The sequence below is a fragment of the Leiobunum rupestre genome, chromosome 5 (genome assembly GCF_980474605.1).
Source record: "Leiobunum rupestre chromosome 5, qqLeiRupe1.1.hap1, whole genome shotgun sequence".
NCBI classification, from domain to species: domain Eukaryota; kingdom Metazoa; phylum Arthropoda; class Arachnida; order Opiliones; family Sclerosomatidae; genus Leiobunum; species Leiobunum rupestre.
The window spans coordinates 60,457,739-60,485,332 of record NC_143388.1 but is presented as its reverse complement, the minus strand read 5'-3'; the positions used below and the strand labels follow the sequence as shown (position 1 = coordinate 60,485,332).

Here is a 27,594-nt window from a genome sequence, read left to right as displayed (position 1 = left end):
ACTTTTCCCTGACCTTTCGGAAACATTTTCAAATTCCCTGACTTTTCCCTGACCTTCTGGAAACATTTTCAAATTCCCTGACTTTTCCCTGACCTTTCGGAAACATTTTTAAATTCCCTGACTTTTCCCTGACCTTCTGGAAACATTTTCAAATTCCCTGACTTTTCCCTGACCTTCTGGAAACATTTTAAAATTCCCTGACTTTTCCCTGACCTTTCGGAAACATTTTTAAATTCCCTGACTTTTCCCTGACCTTTCGGAAACATTTTTAAATTCCCTGACTTTTCCCTGACCTTCTGGAAACATTTTCAAATTCCCTGACCTTTCGGAAACATTTTTAAATTCCCTGACTTTTCCCTGACCTTTCGGAAACATTTTTAAATTCCCTGACTTTTCCCTGACCTTCTGGAAACATTTTCAAATTCCCTGACTTTTCCCTGACCTTTCGGAAACATTTTCAAATTCCCTGACTTTTCCCTGACCTTCTGGAAACATTTTCAAATTCCCTGACTTTTCCCTGACCTTTCGGAAACATTTTTAAATTCCCTGACTTTTCCCTGACCTTCTGGAAACATTTTCAAATTCCCTGACTTTTCCCTGACCTTCTGGAAACATTTTCAAATTCCCTGACTTTTCCCTGACCTTCTGGAAACATTTTCAAATTCCCTGACTTTTCCCTGACCTTCTGGAAACATTTTCAAATTCCCTGACTTTTCCCTGACCTTCTGGAAACATTTTCAAATTCCCTGACTTTTCCAGGTTTTCCAGGTTGTGTACGAACCCTGAACTATTTACCGCGTGTTGATACGATGCTAAGGCAGCGTTGCCGAATTTACCACCCGGTATCAGCGGCGTAGTAACCAGGGGGACAAGGGGGCAACACCTGCGTTTGTCCCCCCCCTGAAATATTGTGAATTTTGTTTTTACAACCATTATGAAAAGGATAAATTTGTCGTTTAAAACTTTTCACAACAAAGTAGTATAAGCTTATAAGTCGATAGCCAAGCCGCAAAATTTTCGTTTTGAAAACGAAAACATTTGAGAGAGTTGTCCGTTTTCGGTATATTGAAATCTAGACCGTTATTTTGAATTATCGACTAAGACCATTGTAAGTCGGAAAATTTTCCGGAAAATGACCGAGACCTTTTTTCCGGAAAATTTTCCGTATTTTTCCGAAAAAGATAAAACGATATTGTTTGCAAATTTAAATAAAGCGGCATTTTCGCCTCATTTTTTCAAATCTGAAAGTAAAACTAAACCTCTAGACTAGTTTAAACTGGTTAACAATGTAACACTATTAATGTTTTTTAGTATGTTTACTGTTATTAGACATTTTATATCGATAAAAAGTTAAGAACATTAAAAACCCTTAAAAAGTCATTAATGTTTAAATTTTTTATATTTCCGACTTAATTTTCCGCAGTTCAGAAAATTTTCTGGAAACGTTTCCGCAAAATTAACAACACTACAACAAAGTAAGAACGAATTGAAATTCAAATTTGAAGTCAAATTTCCAAATATTTGTCCACTTTTATAATATCATAAATATGTGCAGCTCGCTTCGCGCGCAATGTACCCAGTGGCGTAGCTATGGGGGCGGGCGGCCCGCCCCGGGTGCCAACCGTTTGGGCGTGATTAGGGGGTGACACTCGACCGTTAAAAAATGAAAACTAACACAAACTAGAGACTAGTAAGTAGCACACAATGATAACCGCCCCGGGTGTCACCCATGCTAGCTACGCCACTGAATGTACCCCCCAAACTAAAAAACCTTCCTACGCCCCTGCCCGGTATGAGGGGAATTGGGAGCGATACTAAAAATTGTCTCAACATAGTAATTCTCGTTACGGTATAAATAATTTACATTCTTGGTATAATACACGAAGTAATGTCTCCATTTTAACAATTTCGATAGTTTTACTACATCTGGAACCATAATTAGATAGACAGAGATACAAACAGCTTACAGGGAAATAAACACTTTGAGCTCTACAGGGCGTTCAGACTATTCAACTACTATAGGTCAATTAGTTTGGTCACTGAATATGTCCAACTAATTGGCAGTTAATTCAGCAGTGTGAAAGGTCAAACGTCCTACACTTTTTTGTGGACAACGTTTTTCGGTTAGGTGACCAATTTTTGGGTGTACACTTTGTTTGTGATATACAACTATTTGAAATTCAATCAATTAGACGCGGAAACTTTAAACCTTTGACACGTCGTCTGCTATCTAATATTGGAATTATCGAAATAGCAGGCAAATTTTTTTAAAGTCAAAACTTAATTTCATACTGGAAACAATATAGTAGTTGATTATAAAAAACTTTGCACAAATTTATACATTTTGTTAGCAAGGGAATAAGTACCATTATATTGTAAAAACATTTCTAATACTATTTAGTCTATTTTATACGATATTTCATTTAAAAACTAAAAGTTTAACTCTGAAAACCTTAAAATTCTACGTTGTAGACTGCTGGCGCCATCTGGTAAGACTCTGGTATTTATAAATCGACCTCTAATGGCGTTACCCCTGTGAAAGGATCAGCTCTTACTTACTTTGATAGTTAAAAATTACTAGCGTAATCTCTAAACCTTAAAAATTCAATATAAAAACGGCGTAACACTGAAAATAATTGAACTTAACAATTCCTTTTCTGTAAATTAGATATAACTAATTGTTACTCAAGTTTTCAAACAATAAATAATTTGCCTTCAAACATTTCAAAACCACATCTTATAATCTTGAATCAAATCGGAAACCAAGAAATTATCGTAATAATTATTAAGATAATAATCATGACCGCGAGGTAAATAAGAATCGGTGAAGTTGAACTCTACTGGGTAAAATTACACCGATAAATAAAACACGCTTATGGTACGCCTACATAATGATTATAAATTTTAAAGAAACCTTGTATTAAATAAAAAGAAACATTTTAGCCAGAAAACAACGAGGTAAAACGAAACCACAAACTCGAGGTTCTCTATCAAATCTAATCTCGATGACGAAATATATATAATGCAATAGATCGCGTTTGGCCAAAAAAAATAAAAATAAATCTTAAACAAGTGTAATAGAACCGGCGAAATTTCTAATCTATCGTCGATCATCACGAGGAAGTTTAGGCTTCCCGCGTATAATTCCCCACTTCGGGGGTCCAGCTTTACTTTTCTGGCGCGCGGTTTAATAAAGAACAATGAAAAGATTGCATCTCAACATTAATGAACAATGATCTTCCCTCAGCATGCCGAGATGAAAAATACGCCGATTTTAGTCGCTTTATTCTAAAAACAAATTGTTCTCGGCCGCGCGTGGGGGCCTCCGATTCACGATTTCCTGGCTAAATAAAGAACTATATTTTGATTTCCTCGCGTGGTCCCCCCCACAGAACGTAGATCCAGCCTTCCGATAGACCAATATCTCCCCAACATGACCCCAAAAGACTATTTTATCTACTTTTTTATTCGACGATATTGCGTTACCCAGATTTAATAACAATTCTCAAGTTTTACTTTTTAGGAGTAAAAATAGGCCTCTGAAGTGACTAAATTGGTGCTTGGACTACTTTCCGGTAGACTTCGTTTGGCGCCAAAATGTGACCCGCGGATGGTTTTCCGTAAGTAGACAATATATTTTCTTTACATCCAGCGAGAAAATACAATTTCCTCTGTAGATTTCCAACCAATAAATGTGTCAAGTTCTTGCAACTTATACCTACATATTAAAAATGGCAGCTTATACCAACATATCAAAAACTACAGCTTATACCTACATATCAAAAATAACAACTTATACCTACATATCAAAAATAACAACTTATACCTACATATCAAAAATAACAACTTATACCTACATATTAAATATAAGTTCAAGCTTTCGTTCTATCATAACCAAAAGAACTCTTAAAACCAGCCTACAGGATAACTGTAGACTTGCTAAATGCACTTTTTTTAAATACATGTAAATTTCAGTGTCAAGAAGTGACTTATAATAACGTAAAATTTGGAAATTTGAGATCATTTGTTGAGGACTTAAGAGTGAAGAACCATCTAGAATAATCTAGATTATCTAGCAGACGGTTTCAGAAAAATCGTAAAATTAATACCTAGATTAGGCTATAATTTTATTTATAGCCCAAAATCTGGCAACTCTGTCAATATATTTGACTAAAATAGCCTAAGCCTGAAATTGTTTTAGCGGTTGTTCAATTTAAATTAATTTGATTTTTAAATTGATTTAAATTATATCTCATCGTATTTATGAACATACACAAAAGTAAGTTCTTTAGCAATGTCAATTCACAGCAAACTAAATTACAAGTAATAATTAAATTTAATTAAAATTAATAGGAATTTTAGTTCACATTACCCCTCCATGAACATTATTCATCAATTTATAAATGAAAAGAGGCATAAAAATTAAAAAAAAAAAGATATTTTTTTTTTTAAATAATAAAAAAAACGAACCCATGTTTTGGTTCAAATTAAAGTCACAGACAAAATTTATGGCAAAATGGTACAGATTTAGTCCCATTTCACCCAAATCTATTTATCCCAAAAAGATATAAAAACGACAACATACAATTCTTCGAACTTCTAATCCATTTCATGTTAACCAAAACACCAACTGCGATAAACCTACTACTTTAACATCTTAAATATGAAACTTAAAAGAACTTGTTTTTTTAAACGATTAAACACGCAATACAAATGTATTCAAAATTAATTCAATGCCATAAATAAATAACTTTATGAATTTTGGGTGAAGTGGGAATTGGCTTTGGGTCAAACGGTACCACTCTTATCTTTTGGGTAAAGTGGGAATTGGGAGAAATGGGTTTGGGTCAAATGGGAACATACCAGGGTACACTGTAATGGATTAATCAGATTCTATTGATTTAAATGTTAAAATAAATGTCGATTTGAATGATGAAATCCAAGTTCTAATCATTCTATTAATTTAAATGTTATAAAAATGGCACAGGTATCTAAAGATTGGTGCTATTGGTTAAATTTGACATACCTGTAATAAATTAATAACCTTTGGTAATAGAGTAGTATCGCTCTGTAGCTTTGGGCCATGGCCGCCATTTTGAGGGCGTTTTTAATCTATAGGAAAAAGCATTGGTGACGTCGACATACGTCACGCCGATATTACTCTATATCAATAATGTATTTATTTTTACTTCGGGATAATGACTATGCTGAAACCATTTTTATAATAATAATAATAATAATAATAATAATCAGCTAGGCTAATACCCAAGGCACCACCTTAGGCCTAAGTCATAAAGCGACTTTTGAAGCCATTAATTCAGGTGGCCGGGTTACAATGCGTAGGAGAGTGGTGGCAAGCCCTGCATGCCACGAGATCGAGCCAACAGCTCCCTACACTAACTATTACCGTTAACCTCGACAAGTTTTTATGGAAGGGGAAACCGAAGAACTCGGGGAAAACCCCTTAAACCAGTGGGGAGAGAACTTGCAAACTCAACAAACTCAACGCGGAAGGAGTTGTTCCGAGTTTTCACCCAGTGCCACAAGTTGGGATCGAACCCGACTCACTTGCTGCGAGGCGAAAGTGCTCACCACTCCGCCACCCCACTCCGAATTCACCTCACGCTCTTACAGTAAGCTACGCCCCCTTTAATAAATCAAATCAGCAAGGCTTCTCATTGGTTCCCTGAAAGACGTCTTCCGACGCCATTGAAGCGCCCCCCGGTGACGTGTTTCCTGCCCCCCTCTCGTGCCGGGGATAAACTCAATCATGGCTGCGTTCAGTACTGTACGATTTTTAACGTTTCCGTTTTGAACGTCACGTTGCCCGTTCGTAGAGCGAGTACTCGATCAGACTCGAGTACCCGACGATTTTGTGGTCAGATACTCGAAAAAAGTAAATGTTAAATACTCGTCGATTATCGAATATCAGAAATTTGCCTTAATCGGGTACTCGTATACTCGAATAAGCCACCTATAAAACTCACCGCAGTTTTTCCCGCCGACAATATTCGGGTAATCGAGTACTCAACCTTAAGTGATTGGCTGGCAGCCTGGCTGTATTCGTATATAAGTATTTTAGTTTTCGTTTTAAGAGAGCCGTGAGTGTTTGAGTAAGGTTCTTTATTTTATTGTTTTGTTAATTATTTTTACCTTTTTTTACCTATCCATTTAGGTAGTAGCTAGTAGGTTAATTTAAATTTTTCTTAATTACTCGACTACCCGAATAGAACTCGACTTGCTACCACCCTCCTACGCATTGTAACCCGGCCACCTGAATTAAAGGCTTCAAAAGTCGCTTGATGACTTTGGTCTAAGGTGGTGCCTTGGGTATTAGCCTAGCTGATTATTATTAATCAAGTACTCGAACGGGTCTTTCTGACTACTTGACTACTCGGAGAAGGATAATTTGTAAATAACCGAATACTCGACTACCCGATAAAAATTTATGAATACTTGGAACCCGACTCAATTACCTAAAACCACTACTTACACAGCCCTAGGTTTTTCGTCACGTGACGTCGCAGCACGGAGGAAGGCTAGCTGCAGACGCCGCGACAGTCGACATTTTACAATGGCAGGTCTGATACTCAGTTACACAGTAGAATTTAGTGACTAAAAATTTTAAAAAAGTAACCGAAAAGTGACTAAATAGTGATTGAAAATATACCAAAAATACTATTTAAACAAATACTGTTTTATTGCGTTTTTGGACTAGTTACACAACCAAAATAGTAACTATATAACCATAGAAAGTTATATCACCTTATTTTTTTTAGATAAGACGAAATTCGACTAGTTTAAATAAAAATTAAAAGCGAACGGAGTTTGATTATGTTTTATTATTTGTAAAAAAAAAGGTTGTAAGACAGTTGTCTAACGTCCAATGCTAAGGAAATATAAAAATTCGAAAAAAGTTATAAATAGTAACTAATTTTGGGAATAGTAATTTTTAGTGACATATTAAAAAAAGTGATTTTAAGTGAGAAAAGTGACTCAGTATCAGGCCTGCAATGGCTGCGTTCAGTAAGACTCAACGGTGAGGAAACAGTTTTCTGAAAAAATATTTTCGTTGAGACCGTTGCTAAACGTGACGTAGGATCTTCTTGAACGCTTTTTTAGTATATATTTCTGCAGGAATCCATACTTCTACTTAGAATGCTTATCCGGCCGTATCGCGTATGGTAAGATCACTCTGACGGCTTTGGCCCCGCCTACGAGAGAAAAAATCCCCTCTGCACGCGCTCCCCTCTCACGTTGTTGTTTGTTAAGTTAACATAGTGACGTCCAAAAAAAACCGTCAGCCATATCGAGACGAAAATCTGCCGCGATAAGCATTCCAAGTAGAGGTATGGATTCCATTTAGGGTTACTGAACGCAGACAATATTTAGAACAAGCGTAAAAATGTTGCAGCCTACTTCCAGGGGCGAGTAGGCCACACTTTGAAGCTCTCTGGCGCTCTTTTAACTCATCGTAGAAAATGGGGAAAACACAGGCATACTTCTCAACTCACCTCCTGCAACTCCTTCAAATTTTTACATAACCTTTTGAAACACCTTGTATTTCAAAACGGCTGATACCAAAGGCAAAGAGTTTATTTTATCTACTAAGGTTTCCCCCTTTATCCTTCAAACTACGTTAGTTTGTGGATAAACGCGGTTTTCTAGTTGGTTTACGCTTTTATCCCAAATGTATTTAGCAATTTCAGGGCTCCCAGCGATTTTTTTTAAATATTATAGGAATTATAGGAACATTTTTAGGCAAAAAATAGGAATTTATAGGAACATTTTTAGGCAAAAAATAGGAATTTATAGGAACATTTTTAGGCAAAAAATAGGAATTTATAGGAACATTTTTAGGCAAAAAATAGGAATTTATAGGAACATTTTTAGGCAAAAAATAGGAATTTATAGGAACATTTTTAGGCAAAAAATAGGAATTTATAGGAACATTTTTAGCCAAAAAATAGGAATTTATAGGAACATTTTTAGCCAAAAAATAGGAATTTATAGGAACATTTTTAGCCAAAAAATAGGAATTTATAGGAACATTTTTAGCCAAAAAATAGGAATTTATAGGAACATTTTTAGCCAAAAAATAGGAATTTATAGGAACATTTTTAGCCAAAAAATAGGAATTTATAGGAACATTTTTAGCCAAAAAATAGGAATTTATAGGAACATTTTTAGCCAAAAAATAGGAATTTATAGGAACATTTTTAGCCAAAAAATAGGAATTTATAGGAACATTTTTAGCCAAAAAATAGGAATTTATAGGAACATTTTTAGCCAAAAAATAGGAATTTATAGGAACATTTTTAGCCAAAAAATAGGAATTTATAGGAACATTTTTAGCCAAAAAAATAGGAAATTATAGGAGTATATAGAAATTATAGGAATTTATAGGAACTCTGGGAGCCCAACCGTTGAGGTTTTCGGGAACACCGGACCTAAGCCAGAGCTAAGCTCTATTTAGAAGGCAAATTTTTCCCAAACGTTAAGGCTATTTTCTAATACATTATTTTTTAAATTATAGGAATTTCTGGACATAGCTATAGAAAAACTAGAAAATTTCGAAAAAATAGGAATTTATAGGAAAAATTGAGAAAATAGGAAATTATAGGAGCATATTAAAATTATAGGAATTATGGGAAATCTGGGAGCCCTGCAATTTGATTATTTTTCAGCCGATAAAAGCTGGAATCGAGATGGAAGGCATAAAATGTGAATTCGTCGAAGACGAAACAGCGGTGGTCCGTCGTAAAAACCTCTCGAGTGCGCCCAAGACGGGACCAGACATCTGAACTACCGCTCGTGGCTTCCACGAAGACGAGAGCCCTCTGACGGAGAGACACTTAACTACTTCCGGTGGATTCTTCGCATTGAAATGAGTCCCCTGGAGGCACATTTCTCAACCACAGAGATATCCCTCTCTCCACCCAAAGCGGCATAAAAAAAAATCACCCTGAATGAGCTCTAACAACAACAAAATATCGAAACAAGTTGGCCATGACCAATACAGATTCACAGTCAAAAATCGCGGTTTCTCTTGCAATCCAATACCAAGTAATTACAGGGTTGCCACAATATTTTCAGATTCAAATTGCCCGTTTTCTCCGACCATTTTAATAAATTTCCCCCGACTTTTTTTAGCTAAAACAGGGTTGCCACAAAATTTTCAGATTAAAATTCCCTGACTATTCCCTGTTTTTCCTGACCATTTTAAGAGATTTTTCCTGACTTATAAAGGGCAAAATTTTTCGTTTATATTTTACTTTTATAAGAAGTTAATAAATTTGGATGGACTTATATTTCAGTAAAAAGGTTATTGTAATGTTGAAAAAATTAGCCAAACATTCAAGGAAATAAATGATAATCGTGGAATTTGTCATACATCTAGAGTTAATTTACCTTCAAAAAGTACCCAGATAAAATTAAATTCCCTGACTTTTCCCTGAATCTTTACAAATTCTTAAAATTCCCTGACATTTCCCTGACTTTTTAGGCCCATTTTTAAATTCCCTGACTTTTCCTTGTTTTCCCTGGCGTGTGGCAACCCTGTAAAATTAGACAATTTTTAGCTTTAAATTTTACTTTTATCAGAAGTTTATAAATTGAAATCAACTTAAATTTGATATCAAAGTATTATTGCAACTTTAAAAAAATTAACAAAACTTTAAAGGAACTAAATAATAATTATAGAATTTTGTCAGATAACTCGAGTATAATTACCTTCAAAAAGTGTCAAGATAACATTTAATTTCCTGACTTTTTACAAGTTCTTAAAATTCCCTGACCTTTCCGCGACTTTTTATGACCATTTTTAAATTCTCTGACCTTTCTGACTTTTAATGCCCATTTTTAAATTCCCTGACCTTTCTGACTTTTTATGCCCATTTTTAAATTCCCCGACTTTTTATGTCCATTTTAAAATTACCTGACCTTTGTCAACTTTTTATGCCCATTTTTAATTCCCCAACCTTTCCCTGACTTCTATGCCCATTTCTAAATTCCCTGACTTTTTATGCCCATTTTTAATTCCCCAACCTTTCCCTGACTTCTATGCCCATTTCTAAATTCCCTGACTTTTTATGCCCATTTTTAATTCCCCAACCTTTCCCTGACTTCTATGCCCATTTTTCAATTCCCTGATTTCCCTGACGTGTGGCCACCCTGGTTTAGCTTCTCAAATTAGCTAATACGGTTAAGAAATTTAGTAATAACAATAGCAGATAAATCGCTACAGAGTAGAGCTTTTTTAATAATTATTTGGATTTACTTTCATTCGTAATGGTGTATTTATCCTCAGAGACTAATGTTTATATATATATATATATAGGTGCATCCCTAATTTAAACCAGCAAACCTTTAAAATCATCAAAGAAGGTCACACGTCTGACAACAACACCAAAATTGTATACGTTCGACGCCCCAAACCCGTAAATAAAAGGGCGAGGCTCAAAATAAGTATTTTGAACTGCTTAGCGAGGGAGAGCGAGCATCAACTTATAACAGGATTTGCATTGAAAGGTCAGGCGCGCGTGGAACACCGTCGAGTTACCGGGAAAAAATAGACGCGAGGAATATGAAATATGGACAAAAATATAGTCGTGATCGAATTAATTATAAACGAGACTCTTATTAATTCATTAACTCCGGTAGGAGGTCAATGTCGCTAGACTGGAAGGCGAGATGCCCTCAAACTGGTTGCCCCCCCTATTCCCACGCACTGGCAACGTCGACTGACTTCGATTATAATAACCATATCTAATACTTCACCGTGCCAGTTGGTTTTTTACCCCATAATAAACTATTTACGCGGCAAACTGAAATGCCTTCAAGTTACGAAGCTATAATGATCATCCCAAGAATGTGGTCTACTAAAAAAAATTAGTTAGCCAGAGGGTATCAACGGTACCATACTAAATTGATTGGGCTAGTTTTTTAGAAACAATAATTAATTACTATATTTGGCTGAAGGTAATTAAGAGATTTTATTATTAGAATCTTTGAACGTTATTTCGAGGTTGCACGGTCTAGAAATATCTGTATTTATGTTTTTTTTAAAGTTTAAACACTATCTTATGCAAAAAAATAGTCTTAATTAATTTAAAAATTTAGTTCTTGCAACTTTTTCAAATATGACATTGTTCATACAGCTATTCGTAACCCGATTTCCCGGATTTATCCAGGTTTTTCCACGGATAATTTCCCGATTTTTCCCGATTCAAGATAACCACAAATAAAACTACGATTTACCAAGTAACTCACTTCATGATTATCATTTAAGTTTAATTGGTTCAACATTATAACATAAACGAAGAAATAAAGTAAAATGTTTAATAAGAAAAACTTATTGGTGTAAATTTGTATTCATTAGAGCAAACTTTTGGAACACTCATATTTTTCCCTGATTTTTTACTAAAAAATGGGAATTTCCCCGACTTTTCTGTCGACAACCTAATTCCCTGATAGCTCCAGGTTTTCAAGGACGCTATGAACCCCGAATGAATATCTAGTAGAAGTTATGTTTTTATAGTTTTAAACATTTTATCGTACAACAAAATTAGTTATTAAAAAATACACGTTTTCTTTATTTATACAGTGTTAGCTAGAATTTATGTGGAAAAATCCAGGTGGAATGGAAATGTCACGCCTGTTAGTAAAAGGTTTACTGGCCAATGGGGAATAGTGGACAATTCGCGAACTAAACGAGTCTAGGTGGCTTAACGGCGCTAGAGTCTCCAAGATAGCGCCTATGATCTAGCGTCTGCTACAGACAAGTTAAAAAGTCATAAGAACGTTTTTCCTTAAATAAACGTATCAAAATATGAGCAAACGATGCAAAAATTATATAAATATGCAAGAATCAATATTTATAAAGTCAAATTTAGCAATAACAATGAGGAAAAACTAATAGCGTCTGCTTCATCCACTACCTATCTAGGTTTCAATGGCGAACCAAAGGGGGCGTAGCGATAGTTTTCGGACGCAAATATATTTAAAAAAATCGAGACGTTTGCATTCCAACTTGAACTTTCTTGAATATTTTCTAATCAAAGTATAATGTTACTATTCTAAACTCAATACAATGCATACCTGCTCGGCTTGTAGTTCGTAGATTCAACTTAGCTCTAGTTTCAAAATTTCATTAAGCTTAGAAATTAGTATTAAGAAATCTGGCGTACAAATCCAATAAATATCGGGAAAAAATCCCGAAACCCACCAGAAATATCGGGATAAAATCCCGAAACCCACCAGAAATATCGGGAAAAAATCCCGAAACCCACCAGAAATATCGGGAAAAAATCCCGAAACCCACCAGAAATATCGGGAAAAAATCCCGAAACCCACCAGAAATATCGGGAAAAATCCCGAAACCCACCAGAAATATCGGGAAAAATCCCGAAACCCACCAGAAATATCGGGAAAAATCCCGAAACCCACCAGAAATATCGGGAAAAATCCCGAAACCCACCAGAAATATCGGGAAAAATCCCGAAACCCACCAGAAATATCGGGAAAAATCCCGAAACCCTCCAGAAATATCGGGAAAAATCCCGAAACCCACCAGAAATATCGGGAAAAATCCCGAAACCCACCAGAAATATCGGGGAAAATCCCGAAACCCACCAGAAATATCGGGGAAAATCCCGAAACCCACCAGAAATATCGGGGAAAATCCCGAAACCCACCAGAAATATCGGGGAAAATCCCGAAACCCACCAGAAATATCGGGGAAAATCCCGAAACCCACCAGAAATATCGGGGAAAATCCCGAAACCCACCAGAAATATCGGGGAAAATCCCGAAACCCACCAGAAATATCGGGGAAAATCCCGAAACCCACCAGAAATATCGGGGGAAAATCCCGAAACCCACAAGAAAGAACTTTGACGTAAACATAAAAGGAAATTAAATATACTTTCAATTAGAAATGGACCGAAATCAACTATTTCCCTTACCCCATCTAAAAAAAAATCTTTACGAAACAGTAACCAAAGAGGAAACCAAAATTTTAGTTCCAGCTGTTAACGCTGGAGGCGCTACTAAGTTACACATTTTCTCGCGGTAATGGCCTATTAGAAAGAGATCTATCACGCCGTTGGAAAAATCGTGCTGAAAAAATAACGCACGAAGTACTTTAAATTAGGAAAAAACCATTTTTGGTAAGAAGAAAATGGTATGGCAAGTCAAAAGCTCAAAACCGTTACTCGGAACACCCTCCGCCACCAACAAAAAACCGTTGTTTTTACGTTATAAGAGAAACGAATAAAACTTCAAAGAAAAAATATCTTAAAATAATTCTTCTTATTTCTTTTTAGGTCAACTTGGGGGTTTTCCCTGGCCTCTAATATTTCCAATTGTTATTTACCGCCGCGAAGAATAATTCATCTTCAAAAAATAGTCCCAAAATGGCGTGCGTGAAAAGTCGTGAAAAACCGCCCATGGAAAAAAATGAGAAAAATATATTTGAAGGGAGCAGAACGATCCTTCACGGAAATTTCAAGGTAGCTCCGTTTTATTCCAAAAGAGGGAGGCATTGGTTTTTCACACTCCGCCGCGGCCCGATGCTGGCTGGATTCTTTTCGCCTGTTTTCGGACCCAATGTGTACTCTTTTCACCCTAAAAGGTTTTATTATTCTGTTACGGAGGAATACCGGGTTCATACAACCAATTTCCCCCCGATTTTATCCCGGTGCCGCATTCCCCCTTACTTTATCCCGGTGCCGCATTCCCCCTTACTTTATCCCGGTGCCGCATTCCCCCTTACTTAATCCCGGTGCCGCATTCCCCCTTACTTAATCCCGGTGCCGCATTCCCCCTTACTTAATCCCGGTGCCGCATTCCCCCTTACTTAATCCCGGTGCCGCATTCCCCCTTACTTAATCCCGGTGCCGCATTCCCCCTTACTTAATCCCGGTGCCGCATTCCCCCTTACTTAATCCCGGTGCCGCATTCCCCCTTACTTAATCCCGGTGCCGCATTCCCCCGAAAGAATTCCTAACAACTAAGGTTTTATCTGAGTGCTTCGTAAACACATAGCAATGACACGGAGAGTTACACCAGGGAACAGTTAATAGGTGTTCCCTGGTTACACTAACTTAACCAATCTTTTCATAAAGAGGTATAGGATTACTCATTTTACGACTAACATTTTAACTAAATTGGTTCCATATTATTACATACGACAAGAAATAAAGTGAAATCTTAAAGGGAGTAGAACCATCCTTGTTGCTCATGGCGCTAGTCTAGTACGATAGTAGAAACACCCAATTCTTCTATTCGAGGAAGCGTGCCCGCCCTGAAGAGGTTTTCTCACTTGAAACCTTTATCGTTTCATATTTAGTGTTTATTTTTTAAATGCACCCTTAATTAACATATAAACAGCAATATCCGAGATATAAATTAATTATTTTCATTATAGTTTGGATATTTATTCAAATATAATTTCTTAATAATGAGGTACGTGGTTATAGATTCACGAAACTCTTTCTAGTAGATATGAGAAATTAGAGCCGTACCAAAGCGGAGATATTTATAGTACGATAATACCTCAAAAACCACTGTATTTCACACTACGTGTAACACGTGGTTAGAAACATGAGGGAGGGAATTATGTATTTCCCCAAATTCCTGAAAAGTTATACTACCTTTAAAGGGGTTCCAAAGTTCGGTGGCAAAAAAAAAGAAAATTTAGCTTACTTTTCAATCCCCCCAACCCCACACTATGGCCTTGGCAGAGGCGGGCAGAGTCAACCGTAAATTTCGCACTTTACTGACTTTACACACATTTTGCCACCGAACTTTGGAGCCCCTTTAAATAAGAAAATTTATTATTTAGGGGGAAATTTCGGAATCCTCATAAATTTCCCTTAATTCCTCGATTTTTGCAATTTATTAAACTTCCCTGACTTTTTCGTCGACAATCTATATTCCCTGATATTTCCAGGTCTGTATGAACCCTGAATTACTGTAACACCTTACACCTCAAAAGCGGGAGTACAGAATCCGAGTAAAATGACGTCATAGCGTTACTCTTCTCACCCTACTCCAAAATCCCAGAACAGCTTAAAAGAAAACCACCTATTGTATTCCTTTGGAAGCGCTTCCGATCAATATTCGCCGATTTAAAGCGCAAAAAGTGGTCCACTAAAACTAAAATTTACATAATAAACTAGGTCAAATTCAACGTAAGCCAAAAAAAATTAAAAACCTAAATAAAAATGAAATTATACATTTATAAATTAAGCAGAACACAACAACAAATTAGAAATCTCGTGAAAAACATTCAAAGATCGTAATTTTCCGTAACACAATTACAGAGCAATTATTATATATCTATTTAAAATCTTTCCATATTTTAGGGCGAAAATTCGGTAAATCAAAAATGTACATTTTGGGAAAATAGATACATAGTACACCCGATTATTGATTTTCGAAAAAGACTTTCGTTAGTGATATCCACTGATTTATCGATGAGATTCTGTAATTATATACACTTGATAACTGAAGTTGAAATATTTATATTTGAAATAATCAAGGTTTGACAGTGTTTCCACAAACTTTTCAGATTCAAATTCAGTAACCATTTTAAGACCAAAATATTTATTTTATAGTTTACTTTTATCAAAGTTAAAAAATTAAATGGACTTAATTTCAATGATGAAAAAATTAGCCAAACTTTCAAGGAAATAAATGATAATCATAGAATTTATCATGGAGTAAAATTACCTTAAAAATATCGTGAGAAAATTGAATTCCCATTTTTAAATTCCCTGATTTCCCTGACGTGTGGCAACCCTGTTTGGTATTTCTCTACTGATAAATTAAATTAAATATCAAAGATTTGTTTACAAACAAAAATATGCTAATTAGCCTTTTCAGTTTACATAGAACCACGTAGTGGCAAATGCGAGAAGCTCATTAACTGCTGGATTTTCGTCTGCTAATCAGACTATTTTTCAATAAAGTGTCTGCTTAGCAGACGAAAATCCAGCAGTTTATGAGCTTCTTGCATTTGCCACTACGTGGCTCTATGTAAACTGAAAAGGCTAATTGGCACTTAGCAGCCTGACGCCACGCCGTATTTTAAGCTATTTATTATTATTATTTATTTTTTAATAAATTTTAAATCTTATTTTTTAATAAATTTTAAATCTTATTTTTTAATAAATTTTAAATCTTATTTTTTAATAAATTTTAAATCTTATTTTTTAATAAATTTTAAATCTTATTTTTTAATAAATTTTAAATCTTATTTTTTAATAAATTTTGAATCTTATTTTTTAATAAATTTTAAATCTTATTTTTTAATAAATTTTAAATCTTATTTTTTAATAAATTTTAAATCTTATTTTTTAATAAATTTTAAATCTTACTTTTTGATAAATTTTAAATCTTATTTTTTGATAAATTTTAAATCTTATTTTTTGATAAATTTTAAATCTTATTTTTTGATAAATTTTAAATCTTATTTTTTGATAAATTTTAAATCTTATTTTTTAATAAAATTTAAATCTTATTTTTTAATAAATTTTAAATCTTATTTTTTAATAAATTTTAAATCTTATTTTTTGATAAATTTTAAATCTTATTTTTTGATAAATTTTAAATCTTATTTTTTGATAAATTTTAAATCTTATTTTTTGATAAATTTTAAATCTTATTTTTTGATAAATTTTAAATCTTATTTTTTAATAAAATTTAAATCTTATTTTTTAATAAATTTTAAATCTTATTTTTTGATAAATTTTAAATCTTATTTTTTGATAAATTTTAAATCTTATTTTTTGATAAATTTTAAATCTTATTTTTTAATAAATTTTAAATCTTATTTTTTAATAAATTTTAAATCTTATTTTTTAATAAATTTTAAATCTTATTTTTTAATAAATTTTAAATCTTATTTTTTAATAAATTTTAAATCTTATTTTTTGATAAATTTTAAATCTTATTTTTTGATAAATTTTAAATCTTATTTTTTAATAAATTTTAAATCTTATTTTTTAATAAATTTTAAATCTTATTTTTTAATAAATTTTAAATCTTATGTTTTAATAAATTTTAAATCTTATTTTTTAATAAATTTTAAATCTTATGTTTTAATAAATTTTAAATCTTATTTTAAAATAAGATGTTAACTTAATTCCTGTTTAACTTACGTCAAATGTGTACGAATTCTCTTAAAATAAACATTCGTTCTTGAAGAAGAAAATACTCTTATCTCAAATCCCAACTACCCGTAGTTACCATATTTTAGCACTCCTAAGTAACGATAACCAAAGTTTTTTTTAAACCCATTACAATCACCGTAAACAATGCATAAATGGCAAAATTGTTTGAAAACAAAGAACTCATAAAAATAACCTAGTTTTTTCCGTCCAAGTTTATCTTGCCAAAAAAAGGGTTGAAATAGAAGGCGTAGGGTAAAAAAATCCTTAAACGAAAGCGCGTCAGCCGTATAAACGGGATCCTTTCATTAAAGTTAGTTTTGCTTAATTAAGGGAGGCGCAAAATGTTTTAACTCTTTTTCTGCCGGGATTCGTTGGTATTACGACATCGTTGGCGACCTCATTTAATCTTGAAGGAAGACCCACCGCAAATTCGCCTTTTCAAGATAATGCATCTTTAATTTCCACTAATTTCACACCACTGCCAACAATTATGGGGAAAAAAGCGCGTGCTTATTTAAAATTATGATTGCAGAAATGCGCCTTTGTTGACAAGATAAATTATAAGCTAACGCCCTGGAGTTTAACCCCGGGTTGGATGAGACCAATTGTACGTCCAGGGCCCCCACTCAAATCTTCAATTTTTTTTATAGGAAAAATAGGATTATTTTTCTAAAAATATAGGACTTTATAGGACTATTTTTGCAAAATTATAGGATTTTATAGGACTATTTATGCTATTTAATTAACTAACTTATGCATTTAAAAACAAAATCTTTATTTAGAGAAATAAGTCTTTGATTTTCACTTAAAAAAATGAAACTATTTGACCATTTTATCACAAAAATATACTAGTAGCTTACCTTGTTAACAATAACAAAAGTATAGACTAGAATGACTTGGTATAGGAATTTATCCTATAGCTAAATCTAGCAATTTCACTGACGTCGTGAGTGGCTGGATTTGAAATTGGCAAGATATCAAAATTATAGAATTTTATAGGACTTTTGGGGGAATTTTGCTAAAAATATAGGATGTTATAGGACATTTTTGGAAATATAGGGTTTTATAGGAATTATACGATCTCTGGGGGCCCTGTACGTCTCAAAGATGCCTTTTGTCTATAAATACTTAAGAATTAAATGAAAATTTCAAATACAAACCCACAACATTCACAAACTATAGGTTTTATTATTTAAAAACTACTGTATAATTTAGTATGATAACGGTAATAGTTAGTGTAGGGAGTTGTTGGGTCGCGTGGCATGAAGGGCTTGCCACCACCCTCCTTAGCATTGTAATCCGGCCACCTGATTCAAAGGCATTAAAACTTATTTAGAAAGGTTTTTTGGTGCAGCCATGAACATGGTTTTTATCCCAAAACGACATTAAGTTAATTAAAATTAACCTTAGACATTTCACAGAATTTTAATATATTTCTTCCAGTTTCATAATTTTTGCAGTATCAATATAATTTACAAATTAATCAGAGTGACCAGAGAATATTTCAAAATATTTTACAGGTATTATAGTAAATGTATCAGTGAAATATAGGAAAATATAGGAAGAAAATTGGGATACAAAGAGGAAAATATAGGAAGAAAATTGGGATACAAAGAGGAAAATATAGGATAAAATTAATTATACAATAAGATAAAATGGTTGTCAAAATTGTTTAAAGGTATAACATTCAAAATGAAGTTGATAACCGATAGAAATAGTCGAAAACTATCGGCGAACAGTGTTCGAAATAAGCATCATTAAAAACAAGGACGTTTTAAAGACTTCCAAGGGTAAAATATCAACTATTTTAATTTCTTCAGATTTTTGAGTTATAGGAAATTTAATGAAATTATAGGAAAAAAATAGGAAACATAGGAACTGTGGTCACCCTGTATACGTTATCCAAATTCTATCTAATATATCATTTTCAAATTAGGCGTTATTCCAAAATACCACAAGAAGGTCATGGGTTCGCCATAACCCAATAAAACCCATACATTAGCCTGGGCGCTACCATTTTTATTATTTCCCCGTTACGACCCCCCAAAGTCACCTTCACTAAGGGTACTATATCGCCTATAGTAGGATCTTTCAGTAGGATGAAAAAAGAATATTTCTTCCCAGGGGAATCCCAGCTGATTACATTGTAGTAGAGACAGAGACCACGTGAGCGATTGTAGATTTTAAGCCTTGCCATTTTAGACCGTGTACTTTTAATAATTTTGATTTTTGTGTATAAAACATGAAACTAATTAAGCTAACCTTTAATATTTGCGTTCTCTTAATTACTAAGGAAATTAATGGTAAATCACAATTTCACAAAGCCCTAAAAGTTAACAACCTTAGTTTGCTGCATAATTTTTTTTATAACAACCTGGTTCTTGACTTCAATGGATTCTTCACTGTACCTGTTGGTTCGCGCACAAGAGGTCATTCCTTAAAACTAAGTAAGCGCCGAGCTCTCACTGCCACTCGACTTAATTCATTTGCTCACACCGTTATAAATGACTGCAACTCTTTGCTCCAAGAAATTATTTCCCTTAAAAACTATTCCAAATTTCGGACCTCTTTAATAGACCATTTCAATAAGTATTAGATATTTTTTTCTTTCTTTTTGTGTTTAATAACCTGTTTATTACTGTTACCTAATCATGTATAACTAACATTTGCCCCCTTTTTTTCTGTTATACTCCAGTCCCTATCGGGCATTGTCTGTAAATAATTCTTTTTTTTTATATATATTCTTTTTTTTCTCACTCATATGATCTCATTGTGGTACATTATACTCTGGAATCATATTATTTTTGTATGTAATCCGCAGTCTGTATAATAATAATAATAATAATAATAATAATAATCATCTAGGCTAATACCCAAGGCACCACCTTAGGCCTAAGTCATCAAGCGACTTTTGAAGCCATTAATTCAGGTGGCCGGGTTACAATGCGTATATAAGCCGGCAACGGCTTCACAGATGTTTACTGTTCAATAAATAAATAAATAAATATCCCACGCTACAATTATGTTTTAACACTAATAGAATTAACAGTAGGATAGTAGATACTGTATGGAAATCAGCTTTTCAACAACAGGGCTACCAAAACATTTTTACTAGCTTCAATTTCAGACGACGCAAAAAGTCTATAGTATAGTCCGATATCGGTTTAAATTATATTTCCGTAGTAAACTGTATCCTGGTTTCGTACGAACACATAGTAAAAAGTTCTTCAAAAGTCTGGGTCAAACTGGCGCTCTTTGGTCAAGCAGAACATATATAAACTCACGTCTAAGACGCGGAAGTTATTTGCCAAATTTTTCGGCGTAAAATTCTATAGCAGCGGCAATTAGGGGAATGTCGTTTTCCGTATAATTAAAGCGGCCATCTTTCACGAGAAATGACGCCCGGATTAAACGACCATTTATCAAACAAATACGTACAATTAGTTTTTTTTGGCCTACTATAGTTTACCTCGCGAGATTGCTCGAAACAGAGTAGACGCTTCTTACCGGGACGCGCGTTTTGGCTCGGGGCATGTTTTCTGTTGGATTATTCCAGCGAAATAACACCGACCGAAAAACGAGAATTTTATGATTGATGGACTTATATAGAAGTCTTGGCTTTTAAACGTTTTTTTTTTTTCATTATTCACGAGAACGGTGCCTGACATTTTGCATATGTATTCAACCGTAAATTAACAGATGCGTAACGTTAAATTTTGTATTAAAGAGTGTGTTTTGGCACTTTTTTTAAAATTGGCATATTTAGTTCGGCGCGTCATAGATGGCGCCGCAATAGTACTATGATAAAGGAGCAAATTTCATAAATTCCGTTTTGGTTTACACCATTGACAAAGGTAGATCAGCCTCCTTAGATATTTGCAAACAGGTTCCCAGGGTATAGAGGACATTTCGTTTCGCTTCGTCGCTGTCTGTTCTAGCGTTGCCTATGTTATTATAAAGGCTAGTGCGTGGGAAATCTGTTTTATTCATTTCTTAAACTTTATTTCGACAATTCTGGCCACTAGGTTCGCTCGTATCTGAACGCAGTTGCCTAGGCAACTGCAAGGTTTCAACTGTCAAAGAGTCCAAGACCCACAAGATAATATGGCGTTGCAAAGCACAAACCAGAATATAAGAATTTAATTTCAATGTTTTTAATATAAATTATGGTTCTGTCTCAATGTAAAAGGTGAAACCTAACTTTTTAAAAACCCCCTTTATAAAGTCCAGATCACAGCGCCATCTTTCGTGAATTAGAAGCAAAGAAACAAGTCGTCTTGACGTAAACATTCTTCGTCGGGTAAAGTGCACAGGCCATTATTATAACGTAGGAAACGTTTCTAGGAATACGCTGCTCTTATCAAATGAAGCTGGAGGTTAACCTCAATAGCGTAGTTTTAAAATTAAAAGAATATTAAATTAAAATTAGGTATGAAATTAATATTAAAATATTAGTATGTTTTTTTCGTCAAATGTTCGGTTTCTAGAATGTAGATGGCGACTTAAGCGTCGGACTATATTTCGCTTTTTGGCAACTTGTTAAACATCGTTTCTAATGGAATTTCGGGGCGTACATCAATATTACATTTTCACACAATTTAAATCAAGTGAAATTTTTAACGAAAAATCATTCATTTAAATCAAAAACCTCATTTTAATCAAGTAATTATAAAAATAGTAAAAAAAATAAAATTCCAATTCAAAACAAACCAAACAACAAATAGTAAATAAATTTAAATAATATCATCTTAATCTTAATTATTAATCGATTAGATAGGAAAAACATTCGTTTAAAATATCAAATTTATTTTTGTAAATAAATCATCATTTCAATATTAAAAAAAAAAACCATTTTATTTTTCGACATCTAGTGTCGCAGATTCAAAATTCACCAGAGTACTCTTCGCCCTTAAAAAAATATTCCCCGTTAAGGTCATTAATATTTTAAATAGATTAATTTTGTATTTATTAATTTTAAAGCAAATGTTTTTACTAATAGATTTACATTTAGATTTTTAATTTATTAAATTGCAAATAATGAGAGAAATGTTTCAGAGCAGCCACGCTATTTCCACCAATGGGAAAGCGGGTGAAAGGTCACGCTTTTTATCGTCCAATAGTGAAGAAGGGGAAAGGGCAATAACCTTTCACCCGCTTTCCCATTGGTTGAAATAGTATAACTTCCTTAGTACTTAGTGGCGCCATCTAATCAGCGGATGCTCTTAAAAAACATTTTTCACCAAAACTATATACAAATGACTAAATATCGCTTAGTCACCTCGTAAGGGGTCAAGAAATTAAGCTTATCATTATTTTTGATTATAATGAACGGGATATTTTAGTGTGTGAAGAGGCAGAGGCGAAAATTAACGACAGGCGTGGGCCGAGATGATGATTTTACATAAAAAAGTAAAAGAAAAAGGATGTCGTAATATCAAGTTCGCAATCTTAAAGTAGAGATTAAGCTCAAGAATTTTATATATTTTTTATTATATTCGCGTGATATTTTTAATCTTTCTTTGCTGCCAGAAAAAAAGGAGGAAGTTTGGCCGGCAGTTTTACGAAGTATCACTCATTTGCATAATCGTCCTTGACGGGCTCCGGGCAATTCCACCGAGAAATTAAACCCTTTTTCGATGAAATCCGCTTTTATCGCTTAATACCCGCTTCAGCCGAGGCTTATTGAGGGTTAGAGAAAAACGCGTCTATGTCGGAAAAAGATTAAATTTGACAGGCAGCATAAGTTATTTTCATAGAAAAAAAAGGCCGTTACCTATCCAATATGCGTGCGTGAAAAATTGACGATGAAACTATCAGATTTTTAAAGGCTACGTGATGAAGCGAAGTTATTCCTCATTTTTCGTAAAAAAATATATTTATGTGACCTTAAATTCTCAACTTTTAGCGTCTGCAATTTTCAGGCCTATTTGTATGAGCCACAATTTTAGGGTTAAAATTATCGTCTCGGCCTTTATGGACTCTTTTTGTTTGTTCGGCCCCTTTTGTTTCATACAGTTAGCAAAATTTATACGCTCCCTGTAATACATTTTCTGAAGTTTTAAGGAATTCAAAACTTAACCTACAAAGGTTTACCGTTTTGGCGTATTTATTTGGGACCCATGGTACGATTTGGGGGCCCTTATAAAATTTAAAGGTAGGGCCCATTTATAATTTGTCAATTTTCTTCTAGGGCCCGTATATAATTAGGAAATTTTCTTCTAGGGCCCGTATATAATTAGGAAATTTTATCTAGGGCCCGTATATAATTAGGAAATTTTATCTAGGGCCCGTATATAATTAGGAAATTTTATCTAGGGCCCGTATATAATTAGGAAATTTTATCTAGGGCCCGTATATAATTGGGAAATTTTATCTAGGGCCCGTATATAATTAGGAAATTTTTCTATAAGGGCCGTATAGATTTCCGAGATTTTTCTCAAAGGGCCGTTCCGAGATTTTTCTCTAAGGGCCGTATAGATTTCCGAGATTTTTCTCAAAGGGGCCGTTCCGAGATTTTTATCTAAGGGCCATATAGCATTCGATATCTTTCTCTATTGCCCGTATAGAATTTGAGATTTTTCTCTACGGCCCGTATAGAATTTAGAAATTTTCTCACGATTTAGAAGATGGATATAAATAATTTAAATTCCTAGTAAAAAATACCTACATTACAAATCGTTCAATTCTATTGTACCAACGCGGTACAGAGATAACTATCACTGATTAGTCGCTTCCCCGCATGAGGGCTTCTCAACAATACTAATCCGGCCGTTGTACCATATCTACGAATCAACGTTTTAGGATCAGATAAAAACACGTTAAATTATATAAAGATGGGTGTTTCTCTTCTAAAATCTACTCGCTAAAAACATCCAAACAATACTGAAGACCAGTAAATATACAAAATGCTTACTCTATGCTTCAACATTACCAAAAAAATAAGCACCCCATCTAGGGGACGCGCCCAAAGATGAAAATGGGAGATTCGCCCAACCAAAAAATGACAACACTGCAATACAAAATATAACCACGAATGTATAAAGGTGAGCGGAGAAAACGCGAGAAGCAACCTATCACGGGATCTCTCAGTGCGTTTAAGAAGCTACAATCGCGGCTACGTATCCTCCGTTAACCCCTATATGCTCTTGATACAGCTTGTCCCCGAGGGCAAATAATAAGAGTCCCGCATAAGCATGTTTTTTTTAATAATCCTCATTCAAAAAATAGGCGATAGTGCCTTTTGTACGAAAAATACGGTCATGTAAAAAAAAAGTCCTCGCAAAACGCCAGAGGTCGTGCGAGGCTTGGATACGGGCTTCCGAACATTACAAGCAGCTTCGCTATAACCTAAAATTGGTCTAATATTGTTGACCACGCGGAATTTCACATCCGCGGGGCAAATACAAGTCTGCTAGTGAGTCATTTAAATAACTACGCAACCCTCTCGTCAGTGAGATAATTTTTTAAGCAAAAAAAGCGAACAATGATTTGCTCAACAAAGCGGAAAACTGCTGAGTATGAAAAGCTGATTTGACAAATTCTCGCGGATCATTACGCGTGTATATGTAATTCTAAACGATTAAAAAGTTCAAAAACCTTTTCACTTTGGAAGATTTAATAAAACATCATTTATTTAAATCGCCTATTATATTTCAATGTACTTATAAAAGTAGGTTATTTACATTACCGCTACACGACAATTATTCATTAATTTGTCAAGAAAAATAAGTATAAAACGTTAAAAAATCCCATTTAAATTAAATACTTCTTTGAAAATTTTATACTAAACAACCCTGTTTTCCATTAAATTTTTAAACGCAAAAATATATATATTATTTTACATATATTCTCTGGATGGGGCAAATAAAGTTCCGCTTAGATAAACTGGTAACGGCCCTTAAAAACAGATAAAATGCCCATCTTTGTTGAGTTTTATTTTTAAATTCAGTGGAAACTCAAATGTTTATAGCATTTGGGTGAATACTACGGCCTTTTCAATTCAAATTGACCGCGTAAATATAATGAACAATCCAGCTGGGTTCAACGTAATGGACCAACACGCAAACGTTTAAAAAGTCAAAACTACCTTTTCCGTTTCCCTCATAGAAATACAGAATTATTTATCTATGAGAAAAGAACGTTTTGGTCAATTTCACGAAGCTGCCGCCATCTATCTACAGAGAAGTGAAACTAAATCTAAAATCTAAATTTTTTATAATTTATTATTTTATTATGAGAAATGTAGTGATTATTAGATATACTATATATACTGAAAGATAAATTCTGAATTAAAAATATTTAAAATAAAATGTCACGTATAGATGTCGCCAGGGCGAAATATCGCTTTAGATTACGTAACAGGATATTCATCCAATCGTGACCCTTCTAAAGAGTTTAAATCTGAATTCAAATGAATTTTAGGATCAATAAAGGCAACGAGCTTTCGGTGTTGAGTAACAGGTTAGACTTGTGGCTGGTATAATAGGTTATTGCCATTTCTCTACTAAAGGCGCGAACAAGCCTAAATAATTTATCGTGGGGCACGTACATTTTATAGGAGCTTATAAATTTTATCACGCGAGCTGATAGAATAATCTTTATTGACAAGCTAGCTAAAAAAGAAAATACCTAAAACGTGACTCACACAGACTAACTGTTTCAACAACACTTTACGTCTACAGTAACTGGCGGTAGGTAAATCGATGTCGGGCAATCCGAAGAAACGCGTCATTTGGTCTACTAGACCGAACGACGCTCTGTTGTTGCGTTACACGGAGAGTTTTAAGATCAATTAAATGATATACGAGAGAGCATACGGAATGGAATGGAATAGTATAGGGGGAAATCCTTGATAAAAATATTCACGAAATTATGCTCGGTGAAGCATTCAGAGGAGACCCATTTCAAAGCCACCCCCTCTGCTCGAGTCTGGAAACAGATGATTACCTAAAAACCGTCGTAATTAGGAAGGACAAGTGTTCCGGTACAAGATATTTTGGGTGGAATTTCCACATTTTTCCGGATGAACGTTTTTCAATGTTACACCATGGGCTATGGTTACACTTTTGACATTCAAAAAATTTCGAGAAATAGGCCAAAATTAGGCCTAAGATTTTATGTAGCGGGAAAAACGCCGCTGAAAAATGCTATATTTATCATGGGATCAATAATTCAATATAGTATTTTATATTGATACAACACTCGACCCAAAAATATTATAAATTGAAATATTGCCAAATGAAATAAATATTAATAAAAAACCAAATCGGTTAAATGACAGGACTATAATAAAATAATTTTACTTACTTTGAGGATGGTTTTTCATTGTCTCGAAGCCCAAATGAGTAACTGGTTGAAGTCATGGCGTTGAAATATAAGTTCTTATTAATATATTTAAATAAAATCTAACGACCTCGCACTATGACGATGTTAGAAAATTTTGCGCGCCTAAATCTGCTTCGGTAGGACCTAACTCCGGACAAAGATTTGTCGTTTTCAAGTTCTCGAAGATTTAAAATTACAGACTATTTATAGAAAATTTCTATGAACTGGGTAAAGAGTCAAGAATTTGTCTTGATAACCGGTTAATAAAGTACACAAAATTAAAATGAAGAAGAAATATTTGCGGCGGGATCGCACTAAGGAACGAATCAACTTCTCTCCCTTTGGCGGTATTATGGTTATAAAAACCGTACGCAGATGTTCGAGCAGACGCCTGACTAATTTCCAATAGGGAGCGCCTCGCGAAATCTGATTGGCAGTTTAATTTTTTATTTTCCTAATATACGAAAACGAGTTTAATGCTCAAGTATAGTCAAGAATGTATTCTTGGTATAGTTATTTAAATTAATGCAATAATTTTTAACTGCTCAATGTTACGTTATAAAATCGAGTAAAATTATCGACATTATTTCAAGGACAAAAGCGTCCAGAGTTGCCAGATGTACGATCTGGATCGTATTTGTACGATATTTAGACGCTCGGTACGATATACGATCCGAAGGCGGGATCGTACGTCTATAATACGATCCAAAGTACGATCCGAGATTCAGGGCCGTATTTCCGCCTAGGCATATTTAGTCGACACTTGTTAAAAGCTTTTATTTAGTAATATATCCGCAGAGCTCCGACTTCTACGCTGAATTAGGGAAATTCAGGCACAGCCTAGTTCCAGGGATCAGAGTAAGTGCAGCTCGTGAAAGGTAGCCCTGTAGTCGTCGCTAATTTAAACGGAAGCCTGTCTTCACTTCTCGGTTTAGAGGCAAAGAATACCATTGCAAAAATCGTTCTACTTTCTGATTTCTATGGTGTATACCTATATAGTTTTCTGACAAAACTAATAAAGCCATTGGTCTATAATAAAACCATATGTAACATAATTACTCATAAGTATGCCTCTGTATAATATTTCCATTGA

The 27,594-nt window shown here is 34.1% G+C and overlaps 1 protein-coding gene across 1 annotated transcript in view; it reads right to left on the bottom strand.

Moving 5' to 3' along the window:
- Positions 1–26,851, bottom strand: part of LOC149945505 (uncharacterized) — a 110,793-nt gene extending 83,942 nt beyond the window's left edge. The window contains exon 1 of the mRNA XM_090175545.1: positions 26,484–26,851. Within this exon, the coding sequence (XP_090031671.1) occupies positions 26,484–26,539 (56 nt within the window). The 5' untranslated portion in view covers positions 26,540–26,851. The remainder of the gene's footprint in view (positions 1–26,483) is intronic.
- Positions 26,852–27,594: the final 743 nt, after the last annotated feature.